Raw genomic sequence first — 17,841 nt, forward strand, 5'->3', positions numbered from 1 at the left:
AATCGGAGTTTGATAAACGTGATCTAGCTTAATAAGGATGACACTAGCTCTTGCTTTATGCTGAGATCGAGATATAGAGACAAAGGGATTATAAAAATAGATGATTCTAGTACAAGTGGGAGATTGTTGAGAATGTCCTAAAATCATTTGTACTTACTCTTGTTAAAGTCGCAACGTCAAGGTTTGACAATCATATAAAATTAGGTGGTTATACTGTTTTGCTAGAAATCGCTTATAATCTATGGGTTAAGAATATGTTACTAATATTATATGATCCTAAAATGTTACATACCTAAGCAGACTAGATCAATAATATTTAAGGTTTAAAGTAATACTAGGTGGTTGCCTGCAAATTTTGCGGGTACATATAATTTTAAAATTTTAATATAATATAATATATGTCTTTGATCTGCAATAATATATTTTAATACTTTAAAACTGAAAGTAAAATTTTGGTAGGTGATTTTTTAATAAACATATTTTATTAATTAATACCTTTTAGAATTCTTAAATATGATTTATGTAGTATTTATAGTTAGATTTTTACATCTTTAACAAACAATATTTCATTAAATTATTTTATAACATTATCGTTAGAACATATATATAGTTTAATTGGTTTGTAGATCAAATTTTTCGCCCATAAAAATTATTAAAATCCAAAAACATGAACTTATGTGACAAATAGATTCACGCTTGCAAGTAAAGTATAAAAAACAAAAATTATTAAAAAGAAACATAAGTATATATATGTAAATTATATTAATTTAATAAAAAATTAAGAAGTTGTCAAAACATTAATTAAAAATTAAGAATATATAAAGTTTCAGAAATTTAGGAATATACTTTTATTCATAGTACTCTTTGGATTGTTTTATGACTGTTCTAATTTTTGTGGTTATTTTACTTTTATATGAAATCAAAAAAATCGTTTTGAAAATAATGAACTTGTGAACAAAATAGTATTTTGCGTTTGATTCTGATTTGAAAAAGTGTTTATAACCTAACCTCTTATAAAGGAAACTATACAACTATAAATAATCTATAAAATATTTTCAAATTTTATGGATTATATTTGGGGAAATTATATGTTTACCAATTTTCATTTTTACCACCATTTAAGGAACATTTTCAAAAATACATTTTTCATTAAGTGGCAAAAGACTCTTATGTCATTGTTTTTTATATATATAATAAATAAATATTTAAATAAATAAAAATCTAAAAAAATAAAAAATAGTTTTTTAGTTTTTTTTCGAATTATACTATTTCAAAATTCAAACCCTAAACCCTAAAACTCAACTCTAAACCCTAAACAACCAATCCTAAACCCTTTCTTTTTTGAAATAAGAACCCTAAACCATCAATCCTAAACCCTATTTTTTTTGAAATACGAACCCTAAACCCTGAAACATCAACTCTAAACCCTAAACCCTAATCTTCAACTCTAAACCCTAAACCATCAACACTAAACCCTAAACCCTAAAAGGTAAACTCTAAACCCTAAACCCTAAAACCCTAGAGTTTATGTTTATGGGTTTAGATTTGAAGGTTTAGAGTTTTAGGGTTTAGGGTTTGAATTTCAGAAAATATAGGGTTTAGGGTTTACGTTTAGGGTTTAGAGTTGATGTTTTAGGGTTTAGGTTTGACGATTTAGGGTTTAAGGTTTAGAGTTGATGTTACGGGGTTTAGAGTTGATGTTTCATGGTTTAGGGTTTAGAGTTGATGATTTAGGGTTTAAATTTGATGTTTTAAGTTCAGATTTAGGGTTTAGGGTTTACATTTAGGGTTTAGAGTTGATGTTTTAGGGTTTTGATTTGAAGGTTTAGGGTTTAGGGTTTAGAGTTGATGTTTCGGGGTTTAGGATTTAGAGTTTATGTTTTATGGTTTAGGGTTTAGAGTTGATGATTTAGGGTTTAGAGTGATGTTTTAAGTTTAGATTAGTTAATCATAAGTTTTTTTTTGTCAAAGTTAATCAAAGGGTTATAAATGTCTTTTACCCTTCATTAAAAATGGGGGCAAAAGTGGTTAGTGTAAACATAGAAAGTGGTACTTTGAAAATGGTATTTTTGGCAATTTCCCATTATATTTCAGAAGTTTTAAAATCATGATAAATAGTTTCATAAATCTTAATACATGGTTTTATAACTCAAGAAAATAATTTATTATCTATTAATTTATAAACTTAAAACTGATTTAAGAATTTTATAAATTATTCTTATGATTATTTGATATTTAATTTTAAATAAGTTACAAATCTGTTAACCTTCATAAATGTTTTCTAAGCTCCTATTAATGATGAGTAATTCTTCATGATAAATGGTTTTATAAATCTTTGTAACATCTTTAATAGATATTTCTATATTGATTTGTAAACTCTAGTTAATGATACTAATCATTATTGATAATTTAACACCGTAAAATGATTACCAAATTTCTTATATAATTAGAAATTATTATATATCTTTTATAGACCATTAGAAATGAATCAATATAAATGACTTTAATTTTTTTCAAAATATATATCAATCACCACAGATGATTTTAAACTAATGTAAATAATTTATAAGCTCGTTATATGATGCATAAATGGTTATTATAATTTTTTTATTAAAATTACATGTTTTATATATGTATATTATGACTTATATAGGAAAATAAAACTTTTTACGCGTGTCTATGAATTTATAATATAAAAGTAAAGCTAATATATTAGTTTTATTAACTTTTTTTAACGACTTGCTTCATATAATTTATAAATAAATTATTAGTGAAAAAAATAAATGATGAGGTATTATATAAAATTTCTATAATTGCTACCATTATTTACTATAAATAATTATTCATAAGATTATAAAAAAAAATTGGCAACTAACATTAATTGGTTTTAGGATTTCCTTTTTTAGATTTGATTAAAATAAATAGAAACCAAAAATCATAGACCAATGAAATTATAAGAATTCTTTTTAAACTCTCTATATGAGTGACACCTCAGCAGAAATCACTAAAGTGACTACTCAATTAATATATAAAATGATTTAAATAAATAAAAACTAAAAATTATTGACCAATAAAATTATAAGATTTTTTTCTAAATGCTTGTATGAATGGCACGTCAGTAGACTTCTCAATTAATATATAGGAGGATCTTTTAAATATAAAAATATTTTAATCATTTTTAAAAGTGATAACTTATCTATTATAACTCATTGTCATTGGAAAATGATGAATTTTTTAAAAAAATTATATATTTGACTGTTTTGCATTCATTTGATACGTTTTTGAATATATATATATACATATATAGAGTGAATGAGTGAGTTTACTTATTATTATTAGGTTTACATTAATTACTTTTCTGGAATCTTTGATTTATTGTATTCACTATAAATATAAATATATTAAAAACCATTTTCTAATTGTTTTTGTAGTATCATATGTTTCTAAATGTATATTATCAATTTATATAATGTAATCTATGATATTTAATTGTTTCCATAAATAAATTATATTAATTCATCTTTATTTAAGATATTTAATTGTATGCATGAAAACATATATTAGATTAGGTAATTCAATGGTTAGTTTCCTTTTAAAAACTTTAATTAAATAAATAAAAAAATTAAAAACCTTATAACAATTAATTAGAAAGTTCTCTTATGAACGACACGTTAGCAGAAATCACTTAAGTGACTTTTCAATTAATATATAGGGGGATTTAATTTTCAGTAAGTTACAAATCTGTTAACCTTCATAAATGTTTTCTAAACTCCTATTACTGATGAGAAATTCTTCATGATAAATGGTTTTATAAATCTTTGTAACATTTTTAATAGATATTTCTATATTGATTTGTAAACTCTTGTTAATGATACTAATCATTATTGATAATTTAAAACCTTAAAATGATTACTAATTTTTTATACAATTATAAATTATTATATATTTTTTACAGACCATTAGAAATGAATCAATATAAATGACTTTCATTTCTTGCAAAATATATATCAATTACCACAGATGATTTTAAACTAATGTAAATAATTTATAAGCTCGTTATATGATGCATAAATATTTATTATAATATTTTTTATTAAAATTATATGTTTTATATATGTATATTATGACTCATATAGGAAAATAAAACTTTTTACGCATGTCTATAATAGAAAAGTAAAGCTAGTATATTAATTTTATTAACTTTTTTTTAACGACAAGCTTTATATAATTTATAAAAAAATTATTAATGAAAAAAAATAAATGATGAGATATTATATAGAATTTCTATAATTGCTACCATTAGTTACTATAAATAATTATTCATAAGATTATAAATTTTTTTTGGCAACTAACATAAATTGGTTTTAAGATTACATTTTTTAGATTTTATTAAAATAAATAGAAAAAAAAAATCATTAACCAATGAAATTATAAAGATTCTTTTCAAACTCTCTATATGAGTGCACCTCAGTAGAAATCACTAAAGTGATTTTTCAATTAATATATAGGAGGAGATTATATACAATATAAAATGTTATATGTATATATATATATGTGTTATGCTCGTCTGCACATATATGAGAAGAACATATATGAGAAGAATGATTAATGTAATCACTTCTTAAATTGGGCTGAGCCCATTAACCTTTAATTTAATTAGGTTATTGTACGTGCATTATATGACACAAGGTGTTGCTTTGATGTTTCAGTTTGGCCGTAACCTAAATATTAAATCAAAGGAGACGAATTGTTCGTTGAGAAGATCCTGGGGCACTAGCATCCCGTTCCGATCTAGTCTGTGTGCGTGTGAATACCGGTAGAGGCACGATGTTTGGAGTGCTTGAAACCTTGGTTGTTTTATTTATTGTTCCGCTGCAAAATTTCCAGGTATATTCAAGATTCTAAGATCTAGATTTATTTCAGTATTGACATGAGATTGTAGGCAAATTGAATTCGTAGGTTGATTTATAAATTGTTATAAACCAGTATGAATTCCAACGGTTATTTGTTTTTCTACCTCAGAATTTGAGATATAACTTGTATGAATATGGTGAAATTCTTATTCTATTTGCAGGTTATTCTCATCTCTGGTGAAACTGGTTGCAGGAAAACTACTCAGGTGATTGTTACTCTTTGTCTCTTGTAGCTAAGTAGTAGAACCATAGCCTTTAATATTTTAGTTAATCACCCCCTGGGCTGAGGGTCAGGCTATCAACTTTCTTGTCCAGGGATACATAAATATGCATCTTTAAGTATTGGAGAAAATATTTTGAGTTTTAAGGTTTTGCTCAATGTGAGTCTGGGATGTGATATTACCCAATAGCTGTAAAAAAAATTCCTTTTGATTTACCCTCAATGTTTCATAGTTGAGGTTTCTCAAGTGCCTCTGTTGTTATTTGTTAATGTTTTAGGTGCCTCAATTACTCAATATGCTTTAGACCATATGTGCTCAACCAAAAGAGAAACTTGCAAAATTGTTTGCACCCAACCTCGTCGTATCTCCGCCATGTCAGGTTGATATATTCTCGTTGATCTTTTGATAATTTTTGTTTAATCTACAAACCTCTTGCTTAATGTTTTTTCATTACTATCTTGAAGTTTCTGAAAGAATATCCTGCGAAAGAGGTGAAAGCATTGGAGACAACATTGGTTACAAGGTAAGTATTTATTGTAGTTTGACATTTGGGTTTGTACATGAAAAGTGGATGCGTTTCGGTGTTGTAGAGAAGTATTCCCATTAACTTTGTATTGCAATTTCAGGTGCGGTTGCAGAGCAAAGGTGGAAGGCACTCATCAGTTGTTTTCTGCACCAATGGCATTCTCCTGAGGGTGCTTGTAGGAAAAGGCTCTGTTAGCTATGTCTCCGACATAACTCACATCATTGTGGTACTTGAGATCTTCTTATATCATCCACTATCATATGTAGATTAAGGATGTGTTTCATTTGCTCTATGTCATATGTGTCGGGGTTCATCGGAAAGTTAAACTGTTTGAAAATATAAAATGAAATTGTTATTGTTTGTCATCTCAGAATCTCAACTCTGTGTCTTGTCTTTTAATTTGATTCTTTGGCTGTCTACATTAATCAGTAACCTGAATGTTCCTTTGTAGGATGAAATCCATGAAAGGGATTGCTACTCCGATTTCATGTTGGCAATTATAAGGTAGATGTTTACTAAACAAGTCAATCTCCGTGACCTAAGAAACTGACTTTAAGGCTATTGTTCATTTCTTGCCCACTGCAATTCATATACCATACTGGTGTACATGTGCTTTGAAAGATACAAGCCATGATCAAAAGATACTATTTCATTTTCTTTTAGTGGATGAAAAAATTCAAACTAATTTCCAATGCTTTTTCTTTTTCATTTGCAGGGACTTGCTTCCATCAAATCCTCATCTCCGTCTGGTTAGTTAAGCTCTATGTTCTTCTTTTGTTTCACTGCTATGGTACACTTATAACAAGAGAATAAAGGAACTCCGAAAAAGTTGTATACATGGCCTGGTAAAGGTCACCTAATTTTGCCTTACTGCAGTATTATTTAGCTGATTTTTTTGAAAATATTTTGGACCAACAGATTCTAATGAGTGCTACGCTTGATGCTGAGAGATTTTCGGGATATTTTGGAGGTTGCCCTGTTGTCCGTGTCCCTGGATTCACACATCCAGTTAATTTCTATTTATCTATTTCCCTCTTTCTCAAACCTGGCAATTATGTTGTGCCCAAGTTAAATCTCCTTGCTTTGTGTCTACAGGTGAGATCCCTATATTTGGAGGATGTGCTCTCTATTCTGAAACCAGGTGGAGATAACCATCTATGCTCTACCAACATGAGTATACCCGACCAGAAGCTTGATTTGACTGTTGAAGCTAAACTTGCTTTAGATGAAGCATCCATCTTGTTCAAAGTGAGTTTATAATCCAAATTAGGCTTTAAAACTACGACATACTTGAATGGTTTTGTTATTTGATTTGATTTGAATATCCAACCGTTCATTGGCATATTATAGGTAAGACATCCACGGGAAAATTTGCCGCCTCATCTTGGAGCTTCTATGCATGCAATAGCTTGCATTCTCTCATATGATGGTCATGTGGGAGTTTCATCTCCACCGGAGTCTATGGGGTCAAAACATTCAAGGACTGAGATGTATGAAACTGGTGGTTGGGAAGAGAAACCAAACTCTTTCCTTAACTCTCTCTTTTGGTCTCTGAGTCTGAAAGAAAACAAGCCTTCTTCTCCACAGAGGAATAGGAACCGTCAGCATAGCTTCAACACGTCTCCAGCAGAAGCTTCATCGATGCCTAGGCAGCAAAACAATAATCAGAGAAAGCCCAAATCAGCCAACAATGCTGATCCGGGTAAGAAGAAAGAGAAAGTGTTTGTTAGTCAGACCAATGGGATTCACCAACATGACGCTGCAACTACCACTAAGCAACCGAAACATAAATCACCCAACAGTTTGGTCTCGGGTAACAAGAAAGATAACATGGCTTCTGATCATGTTGGTGGGAATCAGCAACCAAACACAGCACCAAGAAAAGCTGCTATATCGATGGCTAAGCATCAAAACATCAAGAAAACCAAGACAAGGTCAGGCAACACCTCGGATTCCGGTAAGAAGAAAAGCGTGTATGTTCCAAAGATTGATCTTAAAATGCAACGGGAGACCAGAAGGGAAATGCATGAAGAGCCAAGGGTTATTGTTTTTGGTCCCATGGAGGCAGATAAGTTTATGTATAAACCAATCTATGTTGGATGGCTCCTCCATTTTTTTTGGTGGGTCCTTGGGACTAATAACTTTATAAGTATATCATGAACCGCGCTTTTACACGGTTTCATGTTGCGACAGTTTCTAGAGCGTTGTTGTTTCTAGCAGTTTCATTTATGTATCACAACAGCATATAAATTCAACATGGCCACGTGTCGTGATGAGGCATCTATCCAAGTATACAACCTTATCGCAACATCAACACAGAAGACGCCACAAAATCCAAAAGCAGCCAATGAACATTGAACACTCTAGACATCAACTCTGTACTTTAAAAGCACTTTCATTACTTTGGTCTCGGCTCTTCTCCAGGTTAAAACAAGAAAGAGAATGGCTTACAGCGCATGCTTCTTGCACCAGAGTGCACTTTCCTCCACCGAACGGTCACCTTCCTTCCCTTCGTCCCTTCGTCACATGTCCTTCTCAAGACCCGTCCATGTAGTATGCAGAGCTCAACAGGTTCAAGAAGACGTTAACTCCGCCGTCTCCCGTCGTCTTGCCCTCACCTTCCTCGTAGGTGCTGCCGCGGTTGGATCCAAAGTCTCTCCTGCTGATGCTGCCTATGGTGAAGCCGGTACGATCCTCAACTAAAACACCCTTCTTTCTCTCTACACATCTCGATCATATCAATGAAAATCTTGAAACGTTTTGCAGCAAATGTATTTGGTAAGCCAAAGAAGAACACAGACTTCATGCCGTACAATGGAGAAGGATTCAAAATAGAGATCCCATCAAAGTGGAACCCAAGCAAAGAAGTTGAGTATCCAGGACAAGTCCTAAGGTATGAAGACAACTTTGATGCCACCAGTAACGTCTCTGTGATGATCACTCCTACAGACAAGAAAACCATTGCTGATTACGGTTCTCCTGAACAGTTCCTTTCTCAGGTTTCTCCTTACAGCATTAAAGTTCAATCAATATGAGAGTTGCCACAACTTGATGATACTGTTTCTGATTTCTGCAGGTCAGTTATCTCCTTGGAAAGCAAGCTTACTTCGGCGAGACCGCCTCTGAGGTAACTTCCCTTGCATCATCGAGTTAGTAAACAAGAAGAGAAAGATCAAAGCTGATGTTACTGATCTATTTGTAGGGAGGGTTTGATGCAAATGCAGTAGCAACTGCGAACATTCTGGAGACGTCTACACAAGAGGTTGGTGGGAAGAAGTACTATTACTTGTCGGTTTTGACAAGAACAGCTGATGGAGATGAAGGTGGGAAGCATCAACTTATCACAGCTACTGTGAATGGTGGAAAGCTTTACATATGTAAAGCACAAGCAGGAGACAAGAGGTGGTTTAAAGGAGCTAGGAAGTTCGTCGAGAATGCTGCTACTTCCTTCAGTGTCGCATGAAACTAACTATATCCAAAACATATTACTGGAATGTTCTGTTATTTTGTTGTCTTCTTCTCCATCGTCTCATGTATAAAAAATGGATCAAGAAAACAAAACAAGCATTTTAAAAGACTAGTGTGCTAAAGCTTTCGTTTTTCTTTTACTGGCAGAACTTTTCATTGTGTCATGATAGACTAAGTAAAATGCAAAGAAACAAATAACTCTAATGAACAGGTTTACCACAGCTTTTAAAAGACCAAAAAGCTTAATGGCTTATTCATCAAAAGAACTGAATATTTTGCAATTAGATATGAGGTTCCCTCTATACTGAAACATCGTTGTAGTTGACCTCTCTCTGTTTTCCTCTAAATTACAAACAGAGCGCAAGGCAAAACAACAGAGAAGATGTTAATCTGAGAGTGTTGAATGTTGGTACAAAGAGAAACATGCTGCAACGTCTATCAGGTTTTCAAGGTAAATAACTTCACTTGGCAGAGCCTTCAGTTTCTCAAGGAGAACAAAACGCCTAGTTCTTCCTATCTATCAGCTGTTACACAGGCAATCAAATAAACACAATGCAGACCCTGTTCTTCATAGCTCCAGAGATTTTGCTTTAATGAGGTTCTCATCCACCAACATGTTCAAACTTGAAACTCTTGCAGGCAACATGAACAACTATCGCAAGATAATGATGACCAAGGCAGTCATGATGGGGGGAAAATGTGCTCTAGTCTCATCCTAAAACGCAGATGACAGATTTGGAAGCCTAGCCCGCATCTCATTAGCAACGCTCATGGGGCACAGCCTGATATACCGAATAAAACAAACAAAACGCTAAGCACAACGCCATGGTATATGTCACCATCTATGCAAAGGTAAAAACAGCACTAACCTTCTGATCCTCTGTATGGCCAGTGCTCACACTTCGATAATGACGCTGAACAAACCAAAACAACGGTATTCTTTACGCAAGTTGAGGTTCATCTAAACTCGCTTGAGTTAAACTTGTTTTTGGAGCACATAGATACCCATGTTTCAGCATCTTTCCCATCACTTTCTCAGCATTTGACTCCATTCCAAGACTTTTATAAGCCTTACACATAATCGCAAACGTTTTAGTCACAATCCCATAATTACTCTCTCCCATCTCATTCACAGCACCTTCCATCTCTTCAAAGCGTTTTTGCGACCCATACATCATTATCTTACAGTGGTAGAGAGATCTGCATAGCTTCCACCCAGCAGACTCAGCACGCTTAACAAATTTAACGAGACTGTCAACTTCATTACACCTGAAGTAAGCTGCAGTGATTGCCCGCATGATACTGGACTTATTAACACACGTGTTACGCTCGAACGCTTCGTCGATTCTCCTCTCCATAGATTCCAGAATGTCTTCTTGAACATAGAGCCGAATCAAAAGCACATTCAACCAAGGATAATACTCCTCCTCCCCAGAGAGAAGACTCAACAAACTCTCAATCTTTTCGACTCTACCCTCGACAGCTTTCTTACAATACACATATCGTGGCTCTAACCAAAGGACTTCTGTCTACACCAACCTGATCCTTAACCGATTCATACGTTTCCTCCATCTTACTCAACTCCCCTGAGTTCGCATACCCGCGAAGCATTAGCAGATACGTTTCGGTGTCAGGCTAAACTGAACCAGTCTTTATTTCTCTAAACGTAGCTTCCATTTTATCCCATTCCCAGGCAGTCACATAGCCAGCAAGCAGACAGTTATAAGTGCTTGAACTCAGAGAAAGCTTTCGTTTCCGCATCTCTTCGAAAGCTTTCGTTTCCATGTTCTTTACCATCAGAAGCCTTCCATAGACAGATATCAGAATATTATAAGTCCCAACGGTCGGAGCACAATGTGTTTGCCTGATGAAGTCTATAAAGACTGACTGACACTCCTCGGCGAGGCCGTTGTACATGTAAGCACTCATCAAAGCGTTGTAAATTGGAGCTGTCTGGCTTCGTTTCTTACCCGCCTCGTTGAAAAGAGAGACTGCAAAGCTTATGTCCCTGGCTCGACCCGCGATTTTGATTCCTTTTGCATACTCCTCCGATGTCAAAGGGATACACCAATCTAACTGTCTTCTCCTCCACTCTAAGACCTGAAGCAACTCAAGAACACATTGACATAACATCATAACCTAATGAAAAGAACCAAACTTAGATTCCTAGATCAATCTAATCAAGAAACAAGATTGAAAGATTCGAAGTTTATTACCTGAAGAGCCAGGTAAGGAAGAGAGAAGAGCTGATCCATAAGCTCGACGGTGCCAGCTCTATCACGATAACTTGTAAGTAAAAAATGTCCTTTTTGATCCAAAACTGAGACAGCAAAGGTTATGACCAAAGCAATACGACGTTAATGGCGTATGCACAAGATAGAGAGAGAGTTTAGGAAGAAGATAAGTTTTGATAATGATTGATGATTCTAGCAAAATGCCAAAGCTGTACAAATAGAGGAAAGATGTTAACGGTCTAAACAAGTGATCTGTAACCGGGATGCAACCCATGACTGGGAATAACCTTATTAGACTTGCAGTAATAAACTGAAAGTAAAGATAGGTGACTAAAGAAGGTAAATGCTGTCACAGTACCCCCTTGCTCAAGATCATCCTTGTCCTCAAGGATGAAAATTAGGATACTTGGCAATGAAGTCCTTGTAGAACTCCCATGTTGCATCCTCTGGTCGCTCTCCTTTCCACTGCACCAAGACTTTAGTAACAGCCAAGTTGCGACGTTTTGCCATCTTTGTTTCCAAAATCACCTCGGGTTCTTTAGATGTTCCCAGATCAGACCAGAACTGCGGTACTGTGGGTGATGAGGTTGGTGGGTTGGGGAAAAGCTTGAGCTGGCTTACATGAAACACATTATGAACAGCAGCTTCAGGCGGGAGTTCCAAGCGATAAGCTGCGGAGCCTACCATGTCACTGACCTTGAAGGGGCCATAGTAGCGAGGAGATAGCTTGTGTGGAATCTTCATTTTCTTTATTGTGTTTTGACAGTAAGGTTGGAGCTTGAGATACACATAGTTGCCCACAACAAACGTCCTATGTGATCTGTATGAATCAGCAACTTGCTTGTTTCGGTTTTGAGCCCTCGGTAGGTGAAACTTGAGCATCGAGATCACCTCCTCTCTCTTACATAGGCTTCTGTCAACTAGTGTAGAAGCGCTTTCACCAGGCATGTAAGAAAGGTGTAGAGGAGGTGGTTGACCGTAAACAATCTCGAAAGGTGTGCTTCTGATGGCGGAGTGATAAGTTGTATTGTACTACCATTCCGCTAAAGGAAGCCATTTGCTCCAAGTCTGCGGTGTCTCAGCTGTCATGCACCTCAAGTAGGTCTCTAGAGTCTTGTTTGTGACCTCAGTCTGCCCATCTGTTTGAGGGTGATAGGCCGTTGAGTATCGCAGGTCGACACCGTGTACCCTGAACAGTTCCTTCCACACTTCACTTAGGAACGTAGGGTCTCTGTCACTCACAATATCTTTCGGAAAACCGTGTAACTTGAAGATGTTGTCTAAGTAAGCTTGAGCAACTTCGATTGCAGTGTAGGGGTGAGAAAGAGGGATGAAGTGTGCATTCTTACTGAGCCGGTCGATGACCACTAGAATGCAGTGTTTTCCAGAGGAAGGAGGGAGTCCTTCAATGAAGTCCATACTGACTGATTCCCAAACACCTTGCCGTACCGGTAGAGGATGCAGCAGACCAGGTTTAGCCACATTCTCATACTTATTTTTCTGACAAACGCTGCAGTTTCTCACATAGTTCTTAACCTCCAGAGACATCTTTGGCCAGAAAAATAGTGATTTGATCCTGTGGAGAGTTGCGTCTCTTCCTGAGTGACCTCCAACAGCGGACTCATGCAGCCATTTGAAGATGTGAGTTTTGATCTCCACATCATTCCCAACAACTAGCTTCCCTTTTCTTCGCAATTCTTCGTTGATGTAAGTGTACTGAGGGTGAGATAGCTTGTTGGCTTTCAACTCCGTGATCAGCTTGGAGAGATGAGAATCTGTCTGCCATAGAAGCTTCAGGGAATCGAAGAACCCTTGCTGAGCTTGAGATAGCGAGATGTGGAGTAGTTGGGAACCTGAGACCCAAGATAAGGCATCTGCAGCAACGTTTTCTTTCCCCAGCTTGTACTGCACCTCAAAATCATATCCCATTAGCTTAGAGAGCCACATGTGCTGAAAAGGAGTAGTGGCTTTCTTCTCCACCATGTATTTGAGACTTTTTTGGTCTGTTTTGATGATGAAAGGACGGTGTACAAGATATGCGCTCCAAGTTTGAACAGCGTAGACTACTGCCATTAATTCCTTCTCGTAGACTGAGAGGGCTTGTTATCTTGGACCCAAGGCACGACTGATATAGCGTATTGGGTGACCGTCTTGCATAAGCATTGCACCAATACCTGTGTTGCAAGCATCTGTCTCCACAATAAAGGTTTTGTTGAAGTCAAGCAGAGCGAGAACAGAGGCTGAACTGAGGGATGTCTTGAGGTTTCCAAATGCATTTCTGGCTTCAGGACCCCAAATGAACCCATCTTTTTGGAGGATTATGGTGAGGGGACGTGAGATTATGCTGTAGGCCTTGATAAAGCGTCTGTAGTAGTTAGCGAAGCCAAGGAAACTTCGCAACTGTTTCGTGGTTGTGGGAATGGGCCAGCGCGTGATAGAGTCTACTTTAGCAGGGTCAGTGCTCACTCCTTTTGCCTCAATGAAGTGCCCCAAGTACTCAATCTTTGTGGCTCCAAAAGTGCACTTTGAAGCTTTCAGATAGAGCTGCTGTTGGCGTTAGATGGAGAACACTTCTTGCAAGTGAATCAGATGAGTTTCCCAGTCTGGACTGTAAACTAGGATGTCGTCAAAGAACACCAGAAGAAACTTCCTTGAGATGTCTTGGAAAACGTGGTTCATGAGGCTTTGGAATGTGCACGGTGCATTAGAGAGACCAAAGGGCATGACCAGGTATTCGTAGTGGCCAGCATGAGACTTAAAGGCAGTTTTGAACACGTCTTCAGGAGACATTCTCAATTGGTGAAATCCAGCGCGGAGGTCGAGTTTAGAGAAGTAGACTGCTCCACCGAGTTCATCAAGAAGGTCTTCTAGCAGGGGTATTGGGTATTTGTCCTTAACAGTCTGCGCATTGAGACCTCTGTAATCGACGCAGAGACGCCAGCCCCCATCTTTTTCCTTCACCAGAACAATAGGTGATGCGTACGGACTCGAGCTGCATTGTATGATTCCTTGCTTTAACATGTCTTTTAGCAGGTCATCAATGGTGTCCTTCTGTAGAGAGGATTATCGGTAGGGTCTGAGGTTCACAGGGTTTGCTCCAGCTTTCAGAGGTATCGTGTGATCAAAGCCTTCTCGGAATGGAGGGAGACTTCTCGGTTCCTCAAATAAGTCAGAGTATGATGATAGTAGTGACTGCAGCATTGGATCATCAGATAGCGTACTCTTAGGAGCTGAGATGTGGGAAAAGAGAGACTCCGGGAGTAGTTGGGAAGTGTTCTCAGAGGATCCTATTTCCCGAATCTGTAACATGGCTATCTGAGGATGCTGTAACATCAGTGTGCTGAGGCGGGCTCCTTTGATCAGTTTGCAACCAGACTTCGTCACTCCTCGCAACACATGTTTGATCCCGTTGAAGTTGAACTCCATTCTCAGATTCAAGAAATCCCAGAGAATCGGTCCAAGAGTTGAAAGCCATTGAACGCCTAGCACAAGTTCACAACAGTCAAGTGGGAGAGTCCTTATCTCGGTAGTGAAAGAGTACCCTTGCACTGACCAAGTCAAGTTGCTGCATTTGTGCGTCGTGATCAAGTTGTTGCCGTTGGCAGCAGTGACATACATGGGACTGAAAGCATCAAGTGTGCAACCAAGTTCTTGAGCGACCTTGATGTCTTAGAAGCTATGAGTGCTTCCGGGGTCCACCAGTATGTAAAGCTTGCGCTTTCCATATTTTCCAATGACTCTCATGCAGTTAAATGTGGTGGAGCCACTGAGAGTATTGACAGAGATTACTGGTGTAGGCTCAGCTTGAACTTCCTCATCTGTGATGTCAGTGATTTTCTCATTCTCGATCAAGGAGTCTCCATCATCATCCTCATCTTCACATTCCATGACAACAATCTGGGATCTTTTGTGCTTTAGTTGATGCCCAGGTGAGAAAGCCTCATCACAAAACATACAAAGTCCTTTAGCTCTACGATCTTGCATCTCTTGGTAAGAGAACTTGCGAGCAGACCTGTCAGTGTTGTTCTTGGGAATGAAAGAGGGTTTAAGGTTGTGCTTTGATGTCTCAGGTGCAGGCAACAGTGGAGTTTGTTGTTTGTACTGACCACCATAGCTTTTCTGTTGTTGAGAAGGATTGAAGGGAGCTCTGTAGGAGTGCTGAGGGGTCGCAGCTAGAGAAGACTCTTGTAAGCTAGCTATCCTTGCAGCAGCAGACAGGGAGGTGGGGTTAAACTGACGAACATGAACAGAAAGATGCGGGTTCATGTTAGTCAGAAAGATGCTCAAGGCATGAGCTTTTGGTAGGGAAAGTCGAGTTCTTGTGTTCTCGAACTTCTCCAGATACTCTTCAACTGAGTCAGTGCCTTGTTTCAGCGCTACGAGATCAGCCAGGGGATCGTCGAAAAGGCCGTTGAATCTGCCTGAGAGCGCGATGATGTAGTCTGTCCAGGATGGGAAGATCCCAAACTGCTCAGCTAAGTAGTTTCTGTGCCATTGAAGGGCTTTTCCAGTCATGTGCATCGCGGCGAGTCGGACTTTTAACTCGGGGGCTGTGTTGTCGATGTCGAAGAACTGCTCACATCGATAGATCCAGTCACAAAACTCCTTATCATCGAAGGCTGGGAAGGTCAGTTTTGTAAGCCTATTGGTGAGGGTGTTTGTCGGAGGTGTGGAACGGTCGCCGGGTGTGTATTGCTGGAACCGATGTAGATCTGGGGGGGTCTGGGGGTCGGTTTGACTCCGCTGAAGTTGGGTCCATCATCTAAGAGCCACCGGCGTAGTTGAACGGTTGTTTCCCTTGCGCCTGGGTTTGAGAAACATGTTCAAAAACGAGTCTTTCGAGTTTGTTGTAGCGGTCGTCGAGTGATTCAGCGCGCTGACGGAACTCGTTTGTCTGGCGTTCTGGACCGGTACGGACTTCCTCAACCAGCTCGAGCATCGTCTTCTCTTGGTTACGTGTTTCCACCATATCTAGATCCGTGAGGTTCGAGATGGCTCTGATACCAAAATGAGACAGCAAAGGTTATGAGTGATTGTTTCTCTCTGTAAATCTTCCGTAGATCTAAAGAGGAAATGAATCAAGAACTAAAAGGTGATCTGAGTTTAAAAAATGTCACCTTCAAGTGCAATGACCAAAGCAATACGACGTTAATGGCGTATGCACAAGATACAGAGAGAGTTTAGGAAGAAGATAAGTTTTGATAATGATTGATGATTCTAGCAAAATGCCAAAGTTGTACAAATAGAAGAAAGATGCTAACGGTCTAAACAAGTGACCTGTAACCGGGATGCAACCCGTGACTGGGAATAACCTTATTAGACTTGCAGTAATAAAGTGAAAGTAAAGATAGGTGAGTAAAGAAGGTAAATGCTGTCACAAAAACGCTCTCGAACTTCTCCTTGCTGTTACCCATCGATAACAGTTCGTCTTTTAGAATCGAAACTTTTTGGATCAAATCAGCATGATGAGCAGGCAATGTGGACACACGGGTGAATTTGTCGATGAATTGACTACTGAGTTTCATGAATTTCATGAATTTCAGAATCTGAGTGTAGGTTGATGGGAAGGATCGGATCTGGGGATCTGCAAATTGTGTGCAGAAGTAGGGTTTATCGAAGGAGAAGATGATGAAGATGAAGAAGAAGAAGAAAAAGAGGGATATGTGCTATTTGGACCTCTCCGGCCACGTTAGAAAATAGCTGTGATGACTATTATAAACTCATTCAAGAAAGAAATACTCAAAGAATAGTCATATTCATATATGAGCAATTGATAGTAAATGTCAAAGTACTTGACAAAATGTAAATTTAGTTGTTGATTGGGGTAAATCAAATATCAAAATCAAAGTCAATAGTCTATTTTCATATATTCTAAATATACATTCATTTTAAATTTATAAAATGATATATACATGAACATTGTTAGAGAAATATATATATATTTTTAAGATGAACTTACCAAAACAATTAAAGAAAGCAAATATAACCCCAATGTAGCCTAATATTTTTTTTTGTTTTTTTTATTTTTAATATTGGTTTCAGTGTGACACATTAGCAAAATTTTAGAAATATCTACTTCTTATATTCTAGGTATACTTCAGTTTCTTGAAACGCTTTCACTAAAAAAATTCTAGGTATATTTGTTGCACAAGTGTTTTAATATATACTACCTTCGTTTATACTGTTTAATGCGAATCTTTTTGTTAACCCATCGTACGTAAATGCCAACAAAAAACATTATTTGACACAATTTTTCCAGTGGAGCTAAACAAAATCGAGATATCAAGAAAACATTTTCATTTTTCAATCTTGTATATGTTTCTCGTTTGAAGAAATTAACAGCCGACCAATTAGTTAAGAATGCTAAACTTTCGAATCGAGAATTGTTTTATGATTGTTCTATTCTAATTAGTTTTCGTATCATTTCAAGTTTGAATAATAAAAAAATACATTATGTAAGAAAATACAAAAAAAAACAA

At 36.7% G+C, this 17,841-nt stretch overlaps 3 protein-coding genes across 4 annotated transcripts; 2 read left to right on the forward strand and 1 right to left on the reverse strand.

Annotated features, from left to right (window-relative positions):
* Positions 1-1,960: 1,960 nt before the first annotated feature.
* LOC106374948 (DExH-box ATP-dependent RNA helicase DExH6-like) lies at positions 1,961-7,852 on the forward strand. Of its 2 annotated transcripts, XM_048754296.1 has the most exons (10): positions 1,961-4,887; positions 5,075-5,119; positions 5,412-5,513; positions 5,599-5,657; positions 5,761-5,886; positions 6,112-6,164; positions 6,376-6,409; positions 6,579-6,668; positions 6,756-6,908; positions 7,011-7,852. In XM_048754296.1, exons 3-10 carry the CDS (start codon positions 5,444-5,446, stop codon positions 7,818-7,820), a joined length of 1,395 nt encoding a protein of 464 aa, XP_048610253.1. In that variant the 5' UTR covers positions 1,961-4,887; positions 5,075-5,119; positions 5,412-5,443; the 3' UTR covers positions 7,821-7,852. The 2 variants fall into 2 exon arrangements, with proteins under 2 accessions (XP_048610253.1, XP_022557492.2); XM_022701771.2 differs by lacking the exon at positions 1,961-4,887 and having other exon boundaries at positions 4,897-5,119.
* Positions 7,853-7,997: 145 nt separating this feature from the next.
* Positions 7,998-9,268, forward strand: LOC106374937 (oxygen-evolving enhancer protein 2-1, chloroplastic-like). The gene is made up of 4 exons (XM_013814858.3): positions 7,998-8,346; positions 8,427-8,659; positions 8,737-8,787; positions 8,863-9,268. The coding sequence occupies exons 1-4, from the start codon at positions 8,103-8,105 to the stop codon at positions 9,121-9,123; spliced, it is 789 nt and encodes a 262-aa protein (XP_013670312.1). The 5' UTR covers positions 7,998-8,102; the 3' UTR covers positions 9,124-9,268.
* Positions 9,269-10,069: 801 nt separating this feature from the next.
* LOC106359316 (pentatricopeptide repeat-containing protein At2g30780-like) lies at positions 10,070-10,700 on the reverse strand. Its single transcript, XM_013799042.1, has 2 exons — positions 10,668-10,700; positions 10,070-10,615 (listed from the first exon to the last, which is right to left on the reverse strand). The coding sequence occupies exons 1-2, from the start codon at positions 10,698-10,700 to the stop codon at positions 10,070-10,072; spliced, it is 579 nt and encodes a 192-aa protein (XP_013654496.1).
* Positions 10,701-17,841: the final 7,141 nt, after the last annotated feature.

This window comes from Brassica napus, chromosome C4 (assembly GCF_020379485.1).
Source record: "Brassica napus cultivar Da-Ae chromosome C4, Da-Ae, whole genome shotgun sequence".
Lineage (NCBI taxonomy): Eukaryota > Viridiplantae > Streptophyta > Magnoliopsida > Brassicales > Brassicaceae > Brassica > Brassica napus.

Coding starts and splice junctions, on each gene's coding strand:
- LOC106374948 (XM_048754296.1), top strand. CDS start 5,444: ATGTGCTCAACCAAAAGAGAAACTTGCAAAATTGTTTGCACCCAACCT. Junction 6,669..6,755: donor TCCCTGGATTCACACATCCA/GTTAATTTCTAT, acceptor TTGTGTCTACAG/GTGAGATCCCTATATTTGGA. Junction 6,909..7,010: donor AAGCATCCATCTTGTTCAAA/GTGAGTTTATAA, acceptor GGCATATTATAG/GTAAGACATCCACGGGAAAA.
- LOC106374937 (XM_013814858.3), top strand. CDS start 8,103: ATGGCTTACAGCGCATGCTTCTTGCACCAGAGTGCACTTTCCTCCACC. Junction 8,347..8,426: donor TGCTGCCTATGGTGAAGCCG/GTACGATCCTCA, acceptor AACGTTTTGCAG/CAAATGTATTTGGTAAGCCA. Junction 8,788..8,862: donor TCGGCGAGACCGCCTCTGAG/GTAACTTCCCTT, acceptor ATCTATTTGTAG/GGAGGGTTTGATGCAAATGC.
- LOC106359316 (XM_013799042.1), bottom strand. CDS start 10,700: ATGGAGGAAACGTATGAATCGGTTAAGGATCAG. Junction 10,616..10,667: donor ATGAATCGGTTAAGGATCAG/GTTGGTGTAGAC, acceptor GTGTATTGTAAG/AAAGCTGTCGAGGGTAGAGT.